We start from the raw sequence: 20,515 nt of genomic DNA on the forward strand, positions 1-20,515 counted from the left end.
ATGTGGTCTTACATGTTGGACTTGAACTTATTTTTGTTATAAAGGACATTATTGACACAAACAGTTAAACATGTGTCAAGTCCATAATGCAACTTAATCTCAAATTATTTGGAAAAAAACATATATCTATATATACATTTAAAGATTATATATATATATATATATATATACACACACACACACACTTATTTACGTATATACACACATACACAGATATATGATAAAGCAAGTGTAGTTAATTTTGACACAGGAGCTCAGGGGTGTATGAGAGTCCTACACACAACTCTTGAAACTTTTCTGTATGTCTCGAGAAATTGCTTCAAAATTGAGAATCTCCCACACAGTTTCCCTGCTGAGGCAAGAGGCTCCAGGGTAGGGGGGGCAGAGCACATCCAGCCACTGAAGACAGGTGGACTGGCCACAAGGCAGTGGGAATTCTGTCTGAGAGCCACACAGCACCTGTGGGAAAGCAGGGGAAACTGGAGAAAAACCTCTGGAACGCGGAAATAAGGCTAAAGGAATGACTGTCCTTTAAATGTCCTAGCAGAGCCTTGTGTAGAGATTCTGGTCCCCTAGGGGGATGTCCCAGTGTCCACTCACTGAACTATTGATTGGGGCTCTGACCCCCCTTTAGAGTAAAAAATCCACTTAACTTTTGACCCCCCCCAAAACGTACCTACTAGTAGCCTATTTTTGGCCAGAAGACTCAGCAGTGAGCAGTTGATTAACATGTATTTTGTCTGTTCTATGTATTCTTACAACAATCCTGTGTTCTTACAATAAAGTATGCTAGAGAGAAGAAAATCCTAAGGAAGAGGAAAGTACATTTACAGAACTATGCTGCATTAAAAAAAAAAAAATCCACATGTAAGTGGGCCCATGCCTTTCAAACTCATGTTGTTCAAGGGCCAGCGGGATATACCCGTCTCCTCCCTACTCCATTTATTAAAGAAGCAGTTTAACGAATTAAATATTAGACATGCCCTCTTTCTGCACATATATGGAAATTCTATTTGAACGTTCCAAACATTGCACTTTGAAACAGTAAATGATTATTTTCTTAAGTGAGGCAGGAGAGCGCATAGTGAAAGCAGTTGCTTTCCGATCAGTGCATGGAAGATGCTAGAAGGCAGGGCCGGGGGTTGCTCACCGAGCTTGTCCACACTCACTCCCTCTGCAGCCGCTCTCTCCAGCTGGAAGAAGTCATAGTCAAACCTGCTCAAGTCTTCACTGCCTCGCTCCGAAGGAAACCCAATGTAGAGGTAGGCGCTGTTGGATCCCAAGATAAGGCGGTCCTGGGGAGGAGACAGGTGGCTCAGGGGGAGAAGGGTGGAGACCAGGGGTGCGGGATCAGCCTGCTCCAGGGGAAGCCAAGGCCCCAAGCCCAGTCTGGCTGTGTTAAATCACAAGACCTTCACAAGTTCTGCAGAGAGGGAAGAGACCCATGAACGAGGAGGAAGAGGTTGGGGTCTCGGTTTGTGTGCGTGCTTTCATTTATTACTTCTGTATCCCACACCCAGCTCTGACCCGGGGATCCCAGTGGGGACCAAACAGAGCTGGGTCCTCCCCTCTAGGACTTTACAGATGAATAGTGTAACAGCCTGAGACAGAGGCTTGAATGAAAGGGGGTGCTTCTGCAGAAGGGCGAGGGGACCTACCATGTACCAGGGATCAGAGCGGTCCTCTCCCAAGGTGCACTATTTAAGCTAAGAGGTCAGGGGCGGTAAGTTTCAGCAAGGCAGGGAAGGCTGCTGTCAAACAGAGCCTGGGATGTTCCAAAGAATCAAGAGAAGGTCAGCGTGACCTTCGTGCAGAGCAGTGAGACTGGAGGAGGCGGGGAGATGGGGCGGCTCACACAGGTGTCCGAAAGTGTGGTCACTGAGGATTTCCAGGATGGCGTGGTCCAATAGCTTGTCTAGAAGGTTCTCTGTGGCTATGGTGTGAGGAATGGGTTGAAGAGGGGATTGGGTCACAGGGAGGCTGGGGAGGGTCCCTGTGGTGCTGGGGACTCCGGCTGAGGCATGGGGCGGAGACGGAAGGCCCAGGCTCTGTGAGGTGCTGCTGTCCCTCCCTGTGGCAGGTTTTTTTTTTTTTTTTAAAGATTTTTATTTATTTGACAGACAGAGATCACAAGTAGGCAGAGAGGCAGGCAGAGAGAGAGAAGGAAGCAGACTCCCTGCTGAGCAGAGAGCCTGATGTGGGGCTCGATCCCAGTACCCTGAGATCATGACCTGAGCTGAAGGCAGAGGCCTCAACCCACTGAGCCACCCAGGTGCCCCTGTTGTTGTTTTTTTAATCCATTCTGTCACCCCGTGACTTTTGATTGGACCATATAGTCCATTTACATTTAAGGTAATTATTGATGGGTATGTATCTCTTGCTATTTTGTTAACTGCTTTCTCTCTGTTTTGTTCTTCTATTGCTCTCTTCCTTTGTGATTTGATAATTTTCTTTAGTGCTATGCTTGGATTCCTTTCTCTTTACTTTTTTTGTGTATCTTAGAAGTTTTGGTCACCATGAGGTATACATGTAACTTTCAATGTAAATAACAGTCTGTATTAAGTTGATGATTGCTGAAGTTCAAAGACATTTGAAAAGCTCTACATTTTTCCTCCCCCTGCATGACTTATCTATATGGTGACACATTTTAAATTTTTTTATGTTATGTATCCCTTAACTGATTTTCGCTTTATATAATTAATGTTACTACCTTTGCCTTGTAACCTTCATACTAGCTTTAGAAATGATGGACTTATCACCTTTATTATATGTTTGCTTTTGCCAGTGACATTTTTTCCCTTGCACAGTTTTCTTCTTGTTAGAGCCTTTTCTTTTCCACTTAAAGAAGTAGCTTTGACATTTCTTGTAAGGCCAGTACAATAGTAATGATTTCCTTTAATTTTGTTTGTCCTGGAAACTTGTTTGTTTGTTTGTTTGTTTGAGAGAGAACAAGCATGAGCAGGGGGTAGCTGCAGAGGGAGAGGGAGAAGCAGACTACCTGCTGAGCAGGGAGTCTGACATGGGGCTCGATCCCGGGACCCTGAGATCATGACCCAAGCTGAATGCAGATGCTTAACCACATGCCCCTGTCCTGGAAACACTATCTCTCCTTCAATTTTGAATCATAACTTAGATGGGTAGAGATTGGTTGTAGTTTTTTCCCTTTCTGCACTTTGAATTACTCATGGCATTCCTTTCTGGCCTGCCAAGTTTCTGCTGAAAAATCAGCTGATAGTCTTATGGGGTTTCCCTTGTATACAGCAATTTGCTTTTCTAATATTGTTTCCTTTAGATTCTCCATTTGTTATTAATTTTTGACATTTTAATTATTATGTGTCTTAGTATGGAGCCCCTTGGGTTTACCTTGTTTGGGGATCTCTCTGTTTCCTGGACCTGGATGTTTGTTTTTTTCCCCAAGGTTAGGGATGTTTGCAGGTATTATTTCTTCAAATACATTTTTTTCCTCTTTCTCTCTCTCTTCTCTTTCTGAGACCCTGATAATGCAAATGTTAGTATGACCTGTGGGATGTTGTCCCAGAGGTCTCACAACTGATGCTCATTTTAAAAACTTATTTTTTTAATACTTGCTGTTCAGCAGGGTGACAACTACCCTGTCTTCCAGATCGTTGATCTCTTGTTCTCCATCCTCCACTCTGCTGTTGATTCCTCCTAGTGTCTTTTCCATTTCAATTATTGTATTACTCAGCTATGATTGGTTCTTTTTTTTTTAAAGATTTTTATTTATTTTACAGAGATCACAAGTACTCAGAAAGGCAGGCAGAGAGAGAGAGGGGGAAGCAGGCTCCCCACCAAACAGAGAGCCCGATGCGGGGCTCGATCCCAGGACCCTGAGATCACGACCTGAGCCGAAGGCAGAGGCTCAACCACTGAGCCACCCAGGTGCCCCTGATTGGTTCTTTTTATATTTCTTTGTTGAAGTTCTCACTGAGCTCATCCACTCTCATCTCCAGTCTACAGAGCACTTGTCTCACTTTGAACTCTTTATCAGGCAGATTGCTTATTTCCATTTTGTTTCATTCTTTTACTGGTGTTTTGTCCTATTCTTTTGTTTGGAACATATTTTTCTGTCTCATGATTCTGTCTGACCCTTCGTTTGTTTCTGTGTATTAGGTAGGTTAACTATATCTCCTGGTCCTGACAGTAGTGCCTTGTGTAGAAGGCATCTTGTGGGGACAAAGCAGCACAATCCAATACCCCCTGCACCCCCTGCCGGTCAGCAGAATCAGGTGCTTTAGGGATGTCTGTTGTGTGGGCTGTGTGTACCCCCTGTGTGACTGGCTGCACCTACTGTGGGTGTGCTGATGGGCAAAGCTGACTCCCAGGACAGCTTGGTGAGAGGCCGGGCTGTAGCTGCTACAGGTGTGCTGTGGCCAAGTCTGGCTCCCCTCCTCCTTGAGGAAGGAGTATCTTTGGAGAGGTCCTTCCAGGCATGGGTGGGTGGGGTGTGTCCACAGGGGAACAATGGGAAGGGGGGCAAACAGTATGAAGAAGGTGGGTGGAGAGTATCAGAATTGGCTTCCTCAAGGATGGACCAGCTAGGCAGAAGGAGGTCAAGAAAAATTGTACCTTCTAGTACTCTTGTTCCTTGAGAAAGCTCCTACCATCCTTGATCTTCTGGCACATGCCCCAAAATTAGTCACTAAATCTTCTTCATGTATAATGCAGGCACTTCCTAGACTACTGCTTCTGTGCTGGGTCTCACAGTGCATGATATAGTGCACTGGCCCTTTGGGAATGGACTCTCAGTTTCTTATAGCCCTCCACCTCTCCTAGAGTTGAGTCCATTACTTTTCAAAGACTGATGTTATCAGGCTTGTCTTTCTGGTGCAGGTCTCCAGGGCTGGGGTTGCCTCATGTAAAGCTTGATACCCTGGCTCCTCAAGAAATACCTAGTGCCTAAGATATCCTTCTTCTTTGAGGGTCGCTGTGCCTGGGGATTTGTTTCCAACTAGATCTCTGCCCCTCCTACCCTTCTCAATGTGGGCTTCTCATTATGTTTTTAGCTGTGAAAGAGCTGTTCTGCCAGTCTTCAGGTCGTTTCCAGAGTTAGTTGGATTATGTATAGTTGTGGTCTCTGTGTGTCAGTGGGAGGAGGTGAGCTCAGAGCCCTCTCTACCATCCTCCCAGTTATCCTTCAAAGTTCTTTAAAATGTAGGTACTTCTCTAGGCTTCCCAGCACTCCCATAGGATAGCTATTTGTCTCATTCTACAGAATAGTAAACTGAGACTAAAAATGAGTAAGTGATTTCCTGAAGTTTCAAAGCTGGTGAACAAAGAGATACAGTCCAGTATTTTCCCACTATTCCTGGTTAGAACAGGGTAATCTTCATTTATCACCATTCTATCTATGTATTAGGACTGTGGCTTAGGAAACAGAGGTGGTGAAATCATAGCTAACTGTAATGTTTACCCAGGCTTTGAAAATAAGTATTTCTGAATCAAACTGGTGATGATGTAGAGTTTACTCTCTGATATCTACCAAGAAGTAAGGAGGAAAAAAACATATGATCAGTTTTGTAAAAAATTCTACTTAGTGGAGAGTTACATGGATTAGCTAGTTTCAAAGACCTTATTTTGCTACTTCCAAGTATCAGAAGGGTTGGTCAGCATCTGGTGGTTCTCTAGGCTCATGGATCTGAAAGCTTGTCTTCATCATCCTGGGGAACCTGTGTAGAATGGGGATATGGGCAGGTAGGAAAAGAGAAAGTCCCTCACTTCTCTTTCTGACCCTATAGCCCATGGTTGGAAGTAGCCACCTTAATCCATAGGTCAAATCTGAAAGGATTCCATAATTCTCACCAACTCTTCATGCCACTGGGAACCCTTCCCATGGACCATGCTTGGTGGGAAACTGGGACAGCAGTCTTCCCATGAGTCTCACCTGCTTGAACTGAATGGTGATAACCATATGAGACCGGCTGCTGCTGGCGTTCATGTTGGTCGATGCTGTGGTCCTTACTTTTGTCCCTTGTTCCATCAGTCTTTCAATCTGTGCATAGTTCTCACAGGGCACTGACTTCAGGCCATCCACATAAAAGCCCAGCTGTTGATCTTCCCTCACTTTTAGTCCCCCAGGTTTCTTGGTTCTAGACAGCAAGTCTCTTATCTGTGGAAAAAGAGAATAAATAAAGTAAACTTCAGGAAGATAGGGATTTCTATTTACTTCATGGTTACGCCTCTGCCTAGAATATATTTAGTGCTCAACAAAAACTTACTACATGAATGAAAAAATGTTAAATTTCTGTAGGCACCACACAAGCTCATAATTTAGGTAAGTCAGAAATAGGGGAATGGCCAACAGAAGGGAAACCTGTTGTAATAAGGGAAAACCTATTGTAATAAGCAGAATTTTTTTAAAAACTCAGTTCTAGTATTTTCTAGTACCTAAAGCACTTCAACAAGCCTGTGAACTCCCTTTGGGTGGGACCAGGGCCTTTTACTTATAGATCCTGACCTGGTTCCCAATGTAGAAGAAGCACTCAGTGAATGAATTTTGACAGAACAGTAGCCAGAGCTAGGCTAACGAATAATGTTAGGAGAATATGGATGATTCTTTAGATCTTATTATTGGAGACTGGTGAGATGTCACACCTAGACCATGGCTTTGGGTGAAAGCCCATGTTGTCTCTCACTCAAGAAAACCCACTTTTAACAAGGCTAAGTAGGTTCTACTGTGGGATTGTGGTACAGCCAAAGGCCCCAGAGGGGTGGTGTTACATGGTACAGAGATGTCTGGACTGGGAGCCCTGAGACCTGGGTTCTCAGTCCTGGCTCTGCCTCTAACCTGATAAAACTTTGGAAAATCTCTTACTTTCTGAGTGTTCATAATAGGAGGGGGTGAATTAAGTTATCTCTGAGATCTTCCCCAACTCTGATATTCTATGGCTTTTCATCCTAGAGCCAGGGAAAGATCACAGATTGAAGTTCGGGGAAGCCAAATAAGACAGTGAACATAAGGTGCCAGAGATAAGGAGACATCCAAATGGAGGTCACTTCTGGTGTAGCTAGGAAAAATTTCCTCTAACATACAACTTGTTGGAAGGAACATCTAAGATAGGACTGAGTAAGTCTTATTAGAAAAAAAATTAAGTAGATTTATCTGGATGGAGTAGAAGTATGAGCACCCAGAGACGGGGGTGGATCTTGGTGCCGGGACCTTCCATGTGTGCCTGGAGATCAAAATTGGTGATTATCACAAGACCTTCCTTACTCACCTGGGCTTTCCTGGGAATCCTCGAACTCTGCCTCTATTTGGTACACCTTCAAATCCAACTCCAATCTGCTTCTAGAGAACTCTTCCAGAACCCAATCTGATTATCTGATTTCCCTGTAAAATCCTCCAAAGATTCTCCACTATTGCCGGGACAAAGGCCCTTTACTTTGGGCAGAGCCTATCTTCAGCTTCATCTCCTGATGACCCCACCATATATCCAAATCTGGCTATGCGGGTACTGACTGTTCCTTTAACCATCAGGGTACTCACGGTTTCTTTAACTGCCATGAACTTTCATGTATTTTTTGACTAGTTACAACTAATCCTGTCAAAAGTGCCCCTGTCTGTGCCCCCAACCTCCCTACACATTTCTCAAAGTTCAGTCCAAGCCCAGCATTGACCATTGACCATTGACCGTTGCTGTCAAACATCCCACGTAGTCATGCAATCCCTCCTCTCTGCCCCTTGCTCCTCGCCATTCACGGAGCACATGTAATGCATCACTGTCTGTAAAGTGTTATAACTCCCACCAGACTCCTCTGTGGTGGGAATTAAGTCCAAGGATTAACTCATCCTCAGAGTCTAGGATGATGTCCGAAACATTAGAAGTACATAATAAACTTCATTTTAATTGACTGTTGAAGTACCTAATGGGAAAATACCAGAGAGTCAAGGAATATGAAGAATGGAAAGATTCTTAGGATGTCCACTGTTCTTATTTTAGAGATGAGGAAACAGAATTCCAGACAGATTATCATCATAAACAGGTATCAGTAGGGAGACCACAGTGAGATGACTACCAGAACTGGGTAGCAAAGGAAATTATCCTCCCAAAGATAAAGGAGCCACACTATCTTCCAAGCCTTAGCAACTTGAAAGAAATAGAAACTTAATCAGTGACCTTAACAGAAAAACCCATTGGGAACCAGCAACTATATGGTTAATTTATCTTCAACAAAGCAGGAAAGAATATCTAGTGGGAAAAAGACAGTCTCTTCAACAAATAATTTTGGGAAAATTGGACAAAAATATGCAGAAGAATGAAACTGGACCACTTTCTTACATGATACACAAAAATAAATTCAAAATGGATTAAAGACATAAATGTGAGAAAGGAAACCATAAGAATCTTAGAGAAAAACGCAGGCAGTAACCTCTTTGACATAGGCCCCAGCAACTTCTTTCTAGATTTGTCACCTGAGGCAAAGGAAACAAAAGCAAAAAAAAAAAAAAATTATTGGGACTTCATCAGAATAAAAAGTACTGCACAGCAAAGGAAACAATCAATAAAATTTAAAGGCAACCTAGTGAATGGGAGAAGACATTTAAAAGGGTTAGTATCCAAAATATATAAAGAACTTATAAAACTCAACACTCAAAAATGAATAATCCAATTTTTAAAAGTTCAGAAGATATGAAGAGCCATTTCTCCAAAGAAGATATTCAGATGGCCAACAGACAAATGAAAAGATGCTCAACATCACTCATCATCAAGGAAATGCCAAAACCACAATGAGATACCACCACACACCTGTCAGAATGGCTAAAATCAACAACATAAGAAACAACAGATATTGGCAAGGATGTGGAGAAGGGGAACCCTCTTACCCTGTTGGGTAAGCCACTGTGGAAGGCTGTATGGAGATTCCTCAAAAGTTAAAAATAGAACTACTCTATGATACAACAATTGCACTACTGGGTATTTACCCAAAGAAAACAAAAACACTAATAAAAAGGAAGCATGCACCTGAGGGTTTATAGCAGCATTATCTACAATAGCCAAATTAGGGAAACCCCAAGTGTCCATTGACTGATGAATGGGTACACACACACACACACACACACACACACACACACACACAGGAACATTACTCAGCCATAAAAAAGAATGAAATCTCACTATTTGCAATGACATGGATGGAGGTAGAGACTATTATGCTAAGTGAAATAGCCCTTCAGAGAAGGACAAATATCATATGATTTCACTCTTGTGGAATTTAAGAAACAGACCAGCAAAGGGAAAACAAAGAGAGAGAAGCCAAGAAACAAACTCTTAACTCTAGAGAACAAACTATTGGTTACCAGAGGGGAGGTGGGTGGTGGCGGGAGATGAGTGAGTCAGGAGATGGGGATTGAGGAGTACACCTGTCGTGATGAGCCCCGGGTGATGTAGGGAAGTGCTGAATTGCTATATTGTACACCCGAAACTAATATGACTCTGCATGTTAACTAATTGGAATTTTAAAACTTTTAAAAAAAGAACTCATTTGCATTTACTATCAGCCTCCAATGGTAATAACTGACTCATGAAAGAATGTAAGAAACAAAATGGGTACTTTCTTTCCTTAATATAAAGAGAAAAACACTGACAGATTTATTCCTTTCACAATATTTACTTAGGAATGATTAAGTGCAAGGCTTTGGATGGTGCTTGGGGTTACACAAAAACAATTAGGATACGGTCTTCTATGAGAAAGTTACAGTTTTAGATGCCTTTATCAATTCGTCCACTCAGTAAAGATTCGGAGCGCCCATTCTAAACCTACAAGTGTATTGAGTATTGAGAGAGTATTTCCTATACAAAGGTCTTCACAAGGACGCGATCTGTTCCGGAGACCCAAATAGGTAAATAAAATTTCACAGTATCATATGATCAAGGGGTAAGGGCAGTGAATATCTAGCATTTTCTAAGCTCTGTGTTAGAAATTGAAAACAGGTCACCTCGATGTGTAATGTCTTATTTTACATTCTCTATAAATGAGACAACTGAGATAAAGTGATTTTCCAAAGTCACATGGCCAGTCAATGAGAGAGGTGGGGTCTGAGGTCATGCTCTTTCCAGCCACCCCAGGGACAGGCAAAGCATGGCCTGGGGACTACGTTCAGCTGGCCACCTGTTTTTTGTAGGATCCTTGACATAAGAACATTTTCCACATTTTTAAGTGCCTGAGAAAAATCAAAAGAAAAATATTGTGTGACATGTGCAAATTGATGAGAAGAACAAAGGCAAGAGAAATGCAGCGGAAATTAAATTTTCTTACAACCTGGAGCCCAAGTTGCTGAGTGTGGCATTCCCCAAGGAACTCACGACTGGCCGACTGGCCACCTTAATGCTGATGCTTCTTTAAAGACTAAAAGCAACCTTATCTTAACACTAACTAGCCCTCCAAGGTCCTGGAGGCCTTGCTTCTAACACGCACAAATCCTTAGAGGTTTATGCTGTCCTTAACCGCCACGGAGAGAAGTCCATGATCACTCAGTCCTCATAGCCCTGGGGCAGCTCTTTCCACCCTCGAGTCCTGTCCCCCTGCTCTATCGAAAGCACCTCTTTGCACCAAAAGAAGCTCAAGAATTCTTTCTTGATCATTGGCTCTCGGCTCCACATCAAAAATTATGTGTCATTCCAGTTTCAGCGTCCAAGAACGGTCCCCCACTGGGACCCCGCCATACTCCATTTGCTTAGGGAACAGAGGTGAATAGTGTCAGCAGACACCATCTGGTCCTTTGAAAACAAAGTTTGCCATCTCCTCTGCCCCCCATGCCTACTGAGGTCAACTGGTAGGGGTAGGGGAAGAATTCCAGGGTCAGAGAAGGGTAGATGTTGGAAAGAATGACATGTTCCGGAGAGGAAGACATTTATGTGGCGGAAGCACAGAGTGAGTAGAGATTAAGGGGCAAGAGGTAGAGCGGAAGAGGGAGGTGAGGGCTGTAGTCCATGCCAGGCTACAGGGTTGTGGCTTTATCTTAGGGTGGGGGAGGGGAGGCTCTGGTAGGTATTATGCTGCAGAGTCCCACAGGTGTGTGTGCCAGAGAATAGAATCACTGTTACCTGCTCGTTGTAAATTTCCAACATACTGAACGTAACCTGTACAGAAAAGAACATAGAGTTAATCTTCTCTGGAACCTCATCTTTGGGGAAGAAGTCATATAGGAACAACATAAATTTCCAACAAAGAAAGAAGCTAATATTGAATATAGTAATGCTTGGGGCCCCGGGTGGCTCAGTCGGTTAAGCATCTGCCTTTGGCTCTGGTCATGATCCCAGGGTCCTGGGATTGAGACCTGCATCCGGCTTCCTGCTCAGTGAGGGGTCTGCTTCTCCCTCTGTCTGCTGTTCCTTTTGCTTGTGCTCTCTCTCGGGTGAGTAAATAAAATCATTTACAAATATAGCAAGTTCTGTTTCACATGCAATAAGCAATTCTCACGTAACTTTGACGCTATGGAAAGTTCTTAATATAGGTTAAAAGCATACACAACCCTGTGTGTGTGTGTGTTTCGGTCAATATTGGCAACAGAAAAGTTATTCTTTATTGCTTTACCCTACTGTGCTTCTGGAATATTTCTGGACTGGCCGACTCCCCTTAAGTAGGAGGCTGGAGGAGTCGGAATGGCTCCAGCCTAGAGAAAAGGGCCCAAGATATTGATATTTGCCACCGCCTTCTGGCAGGCTTGTGGCTTTTGTCTCCTGGTGGCGGGTCTTCTGTCACCTCTCATGTCCCCAGAGCTTCCAATGAGCTTGGGTGTCGCATGCTTTAAACCAATGTTAGCAGACAAAGAAAGCCTTGAGAGATCAAACAAACAGTAGGAAAAAGGAACTCCAGGAAAGCAGGCGATACATGGAGTAGAAGACCATGTTCTTTAAAGTCCTGTAATTCATAGTTCCAGAGAGAGAAAGAATGCTCTCCATGAAAAAACAGGATGCCACAGGGGCGCCTGGGTGGCTCAGTTGGTTAAACATCTGACTCTTGATATCAGGTCAGGTCTTGATCTCAGGTTTGAGCCCTGCATCAGGCTCCATGGGCGGAAGCCTACTAAAAAAAGAAAAGAAAAGAAAAGAAAGAAATGAAAATGAGCACACACCCACAGCCTTGGTAGAAGAGGGGGAGTAAAGGAAACCACAGGCGAGTCAGTGAGGGTCTTGTTGGATCAGCCTCAGCAACAATCCCTCATGAGTATTAGCTTCTAAGACATCTGCTGCTAGGATACTCAACGTGCTTTTCCCAAAATTATTGCCTTGGGTTTGCCTCCATAGAACCAGAAAAGGTCAACATTCTAGTTAGCGGCAACTTGATCTTGCAATCCTGGGAAGACTTGGGTATGGAAAATTAACATTATCCTGAAATAGAGAGGCTGATCGTTCGGAGCCAGAAATTTCCAAAATGAAAAATGAAATTCCTCAAAGAAGGGATTTTCAGATCATGCGTACCTGGTATTCTTCATTTCCCTCCCTCTTCTCAATTGCTTGAAAGAGCTCCTCACACACCTTTGGAATGATACCCTTGTTGGCACCAAACCCAACCATGGAGTAGCTTTTCCCAGAGCCAGTTTGGCCATAGGCTAGGAGGGTGGTATTATAGCCTTGCCACGCGCTGTCCAGAATCCCCCGGCCGAGATTGTGGAAAACATCTGTCTGGAAAGAAGATCACAGACACCGCGTTCAGCACGGGCTTTTCACAATACCCTTAACATAATAAATACTCTGGTTTTGATGACTTGCTTCGTACCATGCTACGTGTTTATTTGTCTTTTTAAGATTTTATTTATTTATTTGACAGACAGAGATTACAAGTAGGCAGAGAGGCAGGCAGAGAGAGAGAGAGAGAGAGGAGGAAGCAGGCTCCTTGTGGAGCAGAGAGCCCGATGTGGGTCTCAATCCCAGGACCCTGGGATTGTGACCTGAGCCAAAGGCAGAGGCTTTAACCCACTGAGCCACCCAGGCTCCCCCATGCTGCGTGTTTGATAGAAAACTCCGATGCTGTCTTAGAACCAGCGGCATAAAGCTGGAGACCAAAAAGGGAGTTGGCTATTTGGAAGGCACTGATCACCATGGATCTTCACCGGGCTGCTGTCAAAAAAGCCTAGTACAAACCTAGCCTGGCTCGGCCTTCAAAATCCAGCAATTAGACATCAGTTGCGAGGAGCCAGGGGACAGAGACCAGTGAAAGCATCTTCTACTGTCTCATTGTTCTTGATTCCACAAACAATAACATCACAAAATGACTGCACTAATTTTAGTCCTCTGCTGGTGAACTTTTTTTTTTTTTCTTTTCTTTTCTTTTTTTTTTTTTTTTTTTGTCACAGACCCAGAAGTTCTGGAGCATTTCTATAATATGCACACGTACATGTTTGTGTCCCCCCTCTTTTAAGTGGGAGGCACAGATGCCTGTGTCCCCAACTGCTTGAAAGAGAGGATGTGGTCTGGCTCTTTCAGTATCTGGGTCATGGTCAAAGCCAACAATATTCCCTTGTCTGAGTACATTTTTCTCTGATCTCCCATATCAATAAAATAGTAAATATTCTTTACACAATCCCTAATTGCAATAGGTACATTTTTAAAATATTTTATTTATTTATTTGAAAAAGAGAGAGAGATCACAAGCAGGGGGAACAGCAGAGGGAGAGGGAGAAACAGACTTCCTGTCAAGCAGAGAACCCGATGCAGGGCTCAATCCCAGGACCTTGGGATCATGACCTGAGCCAAAGGCAGACACTTAACTGACTAAGCCACCCAGGCACCCCCATTATAGATCCATTTGTATCACCTATATAATTTTTACTTCTGGGAAACGTGCACATATCACCATGGTATGGTTTATATACATACCACAGACAATAACCAGTCTTCTCATACTGTTCATAAGAACGGTTCTCATAAGAACGCCATAAAAATTATTGCCCTACAAGGGTTAGGGGAGCTTCTGGCCTAAAATGTAGAATCTCATCAGTGGTTTCTGAAAACATCGTGACTATACTTTTCCCAGAAAAACGTATTCACATAAAGGATATCAACTCTACCTTGGGCATTATTAGCTAAACCTAAGGAGTGCTTACTAAGTTTAGTAAAACAACTAGTTTTGGAGTTAGACTTACATTCCTAATTTCTTCCTACTCTCCATCCTATGATCAACTACATGAAACGTTTTCCTACACTATAGTACATGGAACAGTGATTCGGCAATTATTGTAATAGGTGGTCAACAAAAGCTAATTGGTCGTCCTCATTTGGGGATGAGGAAAATGTGACAATCAAGGTTCTGTACAGCATGATTCTTGCAGTATTTTAAAACTATCTTTTTAAAAATTGGGATGTGGGGAATCTGGTGCAGTGGGTTAAGGGTCTGACTCTTGGTTTTGGCTCAGGTCATGATTTCATTGTGTTGTGGGATTGAGCCCCGCATGGGCACGGAGCTCAGTGGAGAATCAGTTTGAGATTCTCTCCCTCTGCCCCTCCTCCCACTCATGTACACATGCTCTTTCTCTCTCTCTAAAATAGATAAATCTTTAAAAACAAAGTTGAAATGTGGATGCCTGGGCAGGTTAGTCGGTTAAGCGTCTGCCTTTGGCTCAGGTCATGATCTCGGTCTTGGGATCAAGCCCCACATTGGACTCTCTGCTCAGCAAGGAGTCTGCTTCTCCCTCTCACTCTCTATCCTCCTCTCTCTCTCTCTCTCAAATAAATAAATAAAATCTTTAAAAAATTGAAGTGTAATTGGCATATAATATTAAATTAGATTCAGTTGAACTGCATAATGATTTGATATTTGTATATATTGTGAAATGATCACCAGAATTAGTCTTTCTGATAAAAGCCATTCTAACTGGTGTGAGGGGATGTCTCATCATGGTTTTGATTTGCATTTCCCAGGTGTTGAGTGATGTTGAGTACCTTTTTATGCACCTGTTGGCTATTTTCATATCTTCTTTGGAAAAACTGTCCATTTCCTCTACCCATTTTTAAATTGGATTGTTTTTTGTGTGTGTTTGGTTTTGGATGGGTTTTGTTTTTTGTATGACTTCTTCATCTGTTTTAGATATTAAACCAGATACGTGATATGCAAATTTTTTTCCTATTTCATATGTTTCCTTTTCATTTTATTGATGATTTCCTTATTGTATACAAGTTTTTTGTTGTTGTTGTTTTGATATAGTTCTACTTATTTACTTTAGGTTTTGGTGTCAAATCCAAAGCATCATTGTCAAGACTGATGTGTAGAAGCTTACCACCTATGTTTTCTTCTAGAAGTATTATGGTTTCAGCCCTTATGTTCAAGTTTTTAATACATTTCAAGTTAATTTTTGTGACTGGTGTGAGGTAGGGGTTCAGTTTCATTCTTCTGCATGTGGCTGTCCAGTTTCCCCAATACCATTTACTGAAAACACTGTCCTTTTTCCATTGTCTATTTTTGGCTCCTTTGTCATAGATTTTTGGTCATATACACATGGGTTTATTTGGGGGCTGTCTGTTTTACTGATCTATGTAGGTTGATTTTCCATTTTCTTGATGGTTTCCTTTGCTGTGCAAAAGCTTTTTAGTTTGATTAGTTCCAATTGTTTGTTTTTGCTTTGGTTTCCCTTGTCTGAGGGGACAGATCCATGAAAATATTGATAAGACCATTGTCTAAGAGTTTATTGCCTATGTTTTCTTTTAGGATTTTTATAGATTCAGTTATCACTTTTAGATCTTTAACCCATTTCAAATTAATTTTCCTGTGTGGTTTAAGAAAGTGGTTCAGCTTCATTCTTTTCCAAGTAGCTGCCCCATTTCTCAGTGGCATTTACTGAAGAGACTGTGTTTTCCCCATTTTATAGTCTTGCCTCCTTTTTCATAGATTAACTGACCATATAAGCAGGGGTTCATTTCTGACTCTTTACTCTATGCCTTTGATCTGTGTGTATTTATAATTTAAGGAGAATGGATATTAACTCTTCTCTAGATATTTGGTAGAGTTCACCTGGGAAGTCATTTGGTTGTACACTTTTCTTTCTTGGGAGTTCTTTGATTATGAATTCAATTGTGTTACTAGTGGTTGGTCTGTTCAGATTTTTTATTTCTTTCTGATTCAGTCTGGAAGGTCATATGTTTCTACAGATTTGTTCATTTCTTATAGGTTGTCCAATTTGTTGGTTTATAATTTCTTGTAATTTCCTCTTATAATTCTTTATATTTCTGTGGTGTCTGTTGTAATGTCTCTCTTTCTGATTTTATGTATTTGAGTCCTGTCTCCTTTAGAAAAGGTTCTTTTCAAAGAACCAGCTCTCAGTTTCATAGTTATTTTCTATTTTTTTAAGTCTCTATTTCATTTATTTTGGTTCTAATCTTTATTATTTCCTCCTACTACTAAATTTGGCTTTTATTTGTTCTTTTTCTAATTCCTTTAGGAGTAAGGTTAGGTTGTTTATTTAATATTTTTCTTCTTTGTTGAGGTAGGCTTGTGTCACTTAAATTTTCCTCTTAGTACTGCTTTTGCTGCACCCCAAAGATTTTGACCCTTGTGTTTCCATTCTCATTTGTCTCCATGTATCTTTTGCTTTCCTCTCTGATGTCTTCATTGACCTGGTGGTTGGTTAGTAGCCTGTTGTTTAGCATCCACTTGTTGGTGTTTTTTTCTGGTTTTATCCCTGTACTTGATTTCTACTTTCACACCATTGTGGTCAGAAAAGATGCTTAAGGACGTCTGGGTGGCTCAGATGGTTAAGTGTCCACCTTTGGCTCAGGTCATGATCTCAAGGTCCTGGGATCGAGTCCCACATCAGACTCCCTGCTCAGGGGGGGAGTCTGCTTCCCCTTTCTTTGAAAAGAAAAGATGTTTGATATGATTTCAAACTCCCTAAGATTATTGAGGTTTCTTTTGTGGCCTAGCATGAAATCTATCCTGGAGAATATTCTGTGTACACTCGAGAAGAATGTGTTTTCTGCTGCTTGAGGATGAAATGTTCTGAATGTAGCTGTTTAGTCCCTCTGGTCACACCTGTCATTCAAAGTCACTGTTTCCTTGTTGGTTTTCTGTCTGGGTGATTTGTCCACTGACATGAGTGGGGTGTTAAGTCCCCTTCTATTATTGTATTACTGTCAGTTTCTCCCTTTATGTCTCTTAATATTGGCTTTATATAGTCAGGTCCTCCTATATTGGGTGTAGAGAGATTTACAGTTGTTCTATCCTCTTGTTGCATTGTTTGCTTTATCATTATGTAATACCCTTCTTTGTCTCTTGTTACAGTCTTTGTTTTAAAGACTATTTTGTCTGGGGCACCAGACTAGGTGGCTCAGTTGGTTGAGCATCCCCAACTCTTGATTTCAGCTCAGGTTATGATCTCAAGATCATGGGATTGAGCCCCGAGTAGGGCTCTGTGCTCAGCAGGGAGTCTGCTTGAGGATTCTCTCCCTCTCTCCGCCCCATCCCTTGCTTGCGTGTGCTCACTCTGTCTCTAAAATAAATATAACTTAAAAAAAAATAAAGTCTATTTTGTCTGATAGAAATATTGTTACCCCTGCTTCCCCCCCCCACTTACATTTGCATGGAATATTTTTTCTGACTTTGTGACTGAAAGCACAAAGTGCTCAGTTGGTGTGTCTGGGTCTACAGTGGAGTCCCTTGTAGTCAGCATATAGATGGATTTTTTTTTCCCCACCGGTCTAGTCACCCTATATCTTTTGATTGGAGCATTTAGTCCATTTACTTTTAAAGTAATTATTGATAGTTATTGTGCTTCAATAATTATTGATAATTATTGTGCTTCTTGTCATTTTGGCCATTGTTTCCTAATTCTTCTCTGTTCCTTTCTTGTTTTTTTTTTTTTTTTTTTTTTCTTGTGGTTTGATATCTTTCCTTAGTGTTATGTTTGGATTCCTTTTTCTTTAGTTTTGTGTATCTGTGATAGGATTTTGTTGTGGCTACATGAGAATCACATGTAATATTTGATATATATAGCCATCTACATTAAGTTGATGGTTACTTATGTTTAAGCACATTCTAAAAGCCCTACAATTTTAAATTCTTCCCCAAATGTTTTATGTACACCACACTCTATTTTGCATTTTTAAAATTTTGTGTTTCCTTAACTGATTTTTTAAAATATAAATGATTTTACTACTTCTGCTTTTTTAACTTTTATACTGGCTTTATAAGTAATTGATCTAATGCCTTTATTATATATTTGCTTTTACCAATGAAACTTTTCCCTTCATAATTTTCTCCTATCTATGGTGTTTCCTTTTCCACTAAGTCTTTTTAACATTTCTTGTAAGGCTGGTTAGGTGCTGATCAACTTTTTTTCATTTTTAATTTTTCTCTGGAAAACTCTCTCTCCTTCAGTTTTAAATGATGGTCTTGCCAGGTAGAGTATTCTTGATTGTAGGTTTTTCCTTTCTGCATTTTGAATATATCACTCCATTCACTTCTGGCTTGCAGTTTCTACTGAAAAACAAGCTGATAACCTTGTGGGGTTTCCTTTGTATAAAACATTTTCCTTTCTTTTTGCTATTATTTAGATTCTTTATCATTAATTTTTGGCATTTTAGTTATTAAATGTCTTGATGTGGACCTTCGGGTTCCTCTTGTTTGAGGCTTCCTGGACCTGGATGTCTCTTTTCTTCCCAAGAGTTAGGGAAGGTTTTAGCTATTATTTCTTCAGATAAGGTGGTTTTTTTTTTTTTTTTTTTTTTTTTTTTTGCCACTTTCTCTTTCCTCTTTCCAGGACCCCAATAATGCAAATGTTAGTATACTGGATTTGTCCCAGAGGACTCACAACCTATGCTCATTTTTAAAAATTCTTTTTTTCTTGGGGCACCTGGGTCGCTCAGGGGGTTAAGCCTCTGCCTTAAGCTCAGGTCATGATCTCAGGGTCCTGGGATCGAGCCCTGCATCGGGCTTTCTGCTCAGCAGGGAGCCTGCTTCTCTGCCTACTTATGATCACTCTCTCTCTGTCAAATAAATAAAATCTTAAAAAAAAATAAAATTTCTTTTTTTCTTAAGTAATTGCTGTTCAGTGGGATGTTTTCTAACACCCTGTCTTCCAGATTGCTGATCTGTTCTTCTGCATCCTCTCCTCTGCTGTTGATTCCTCCTAGTGTCTTTTTCATTTCAGTTATTGTATTACTCAGCTATGGTTGATTTTTAAAATACTTTCTATCTCTTCTTTTTACATTCTCCCTGTGTTCATCTGTTCTCCTGAGTTTGGTGAGCATCTTTAGGACCATTACTTTGAGCTCTTTATCAGGTGGATTGCTTATCTCCATTTCATTTATTTTTTTTTCCTGACATTTTGTCTCATTCTTTCATTTGAATGTATTTGTCTATGTTCTCATTTTGTCTTATCCTTTGTGTTTGTTTTTGTTTATTAGGTAGGTCATCCATGTCTCCTGGTCTTGAAAGTAGTGGCTTTATATAAAAGGTGTCCTGTAGGGCCCAGCAGAACAGTCTCCCTTGGTTAGTGGAACCACATGGTCTAGGGAGGCTGTTGTTGTGGGCTGCGTGTGCCCTCTTATTGAGACTGGCTGCTGTGGGTGCACTGGTGAGTTAGGGCTGGTCTCTGACATGGCTGACTAATAGGCCTGGCTGTAGTTGTATGAGTGTGCTGGTTGGCTGGCTGCTTACCCCCACTGGGGCAGGAGCCACTTTGGAGAGGTTCCAATCCAAGCCAAGGCTGCCTGCTTGTTGTGGTGGGGAGAGAGCTACTTTGGAGGGATTGCCTGTAGTCATGGCAGTCTGGTGGCTGTGTCTACTGGGGAATGCTGGGTCAGGGCAAACAGTGCTAACAAGGTAGACAGAAAGCATCATAACTGGCTTCTGTAAGCATTCAGCCAGCTAGGCTGAAGGACAGCAAGAAAAATGGCACCAGCCAGCATTCTTGTTCATGGATAAAATTCCTACAGATCCCTGACCCTCTGACACATCACCTAAAACTAATAAATAAACCTTTGCCTACAGTGTTTTTTCGAACCCCTGTGCTGTGCAGTGTCTCAAATTGTGTGCTGGACCTTTAACAATGGAGTCTCAGTTTCTTAGAGCCCTCGGGTTCTCCCAGAGTTAAGGCCTGCTGCTTTTCAAAACCAGGTGTTAGGGGGGCCCATTCTCACCATTCAGGTCCCCAGGGCTAGGCATGTCCATGGCAGGACTCCATCCCTTCAATCTTTGGGGAGAATTTCTGCACCTGTGATTTTTCCTTCTTATGTGAGGGTTGCTGTGCCTGAGGTCTGTTTCCCCACTGCATCTCTGACCTTCTTACCTTTCTCAATGTGAGTTTCTAGTTTGAGACCATTATATATAAAGTTGCAAAGGACACTTGCCAATGGTTTTTTGTGAGGGCATATGTTTTATTTTTCTCAGAACTGTTGGGTTGTATGGTCAAATGTATGCATGACTTTTAAAGAGCTTACTTCTCCAAGATAACATTTTTGCAGTGCCTTAAGTACCACATTAGAGTTCCAGTTGCTCCACATGCCTGTCAATCCTTGATATTGTCAGTTTTTAATTTTTGTCATTCTCATGGATGCATAGTATT

The 20,515-nt window shown here is 41.7% G+C and overlaps 1 protein-coding gene across 1 annotated transcript in view; it reads right to left on the minus strand.

Annotated features, from left to right (window-relative positions):
• Window positions 1-20,515, minus strand: part of LOC125086283 (kinesin-like protein KIF28P) — a 48,524-nt gene that overhangs the window by 16,161 nt on the left and 11,848 nt on the right. The window contains 4 exon segments of the mRNA XM_047705506.1: window positions 1,151-1,295; window positions 5,903-6,127; window positions 11,064-11,099; window positions 12,441-12,644. Of these exon segments, the coding sequence (XP_047561462.1) occupies window positions 1,151-1,295; window positions 5,903-6,127; window positions 11,064-11,099; window positions 12,441-12,644 (610 nt within the window).

Source organism: Lutra lutra, chromosome 15, assembly GCF_902655055.1.
Source record: "Lutra lutra chromosome 15, mLutLut1.2, whole genome shotgun sequence".
NCBI lineage: Eukaryota > Metazoa > Chordata > Mammalia > Carnivora > Mustelidae > Lutra > Lutra lutra.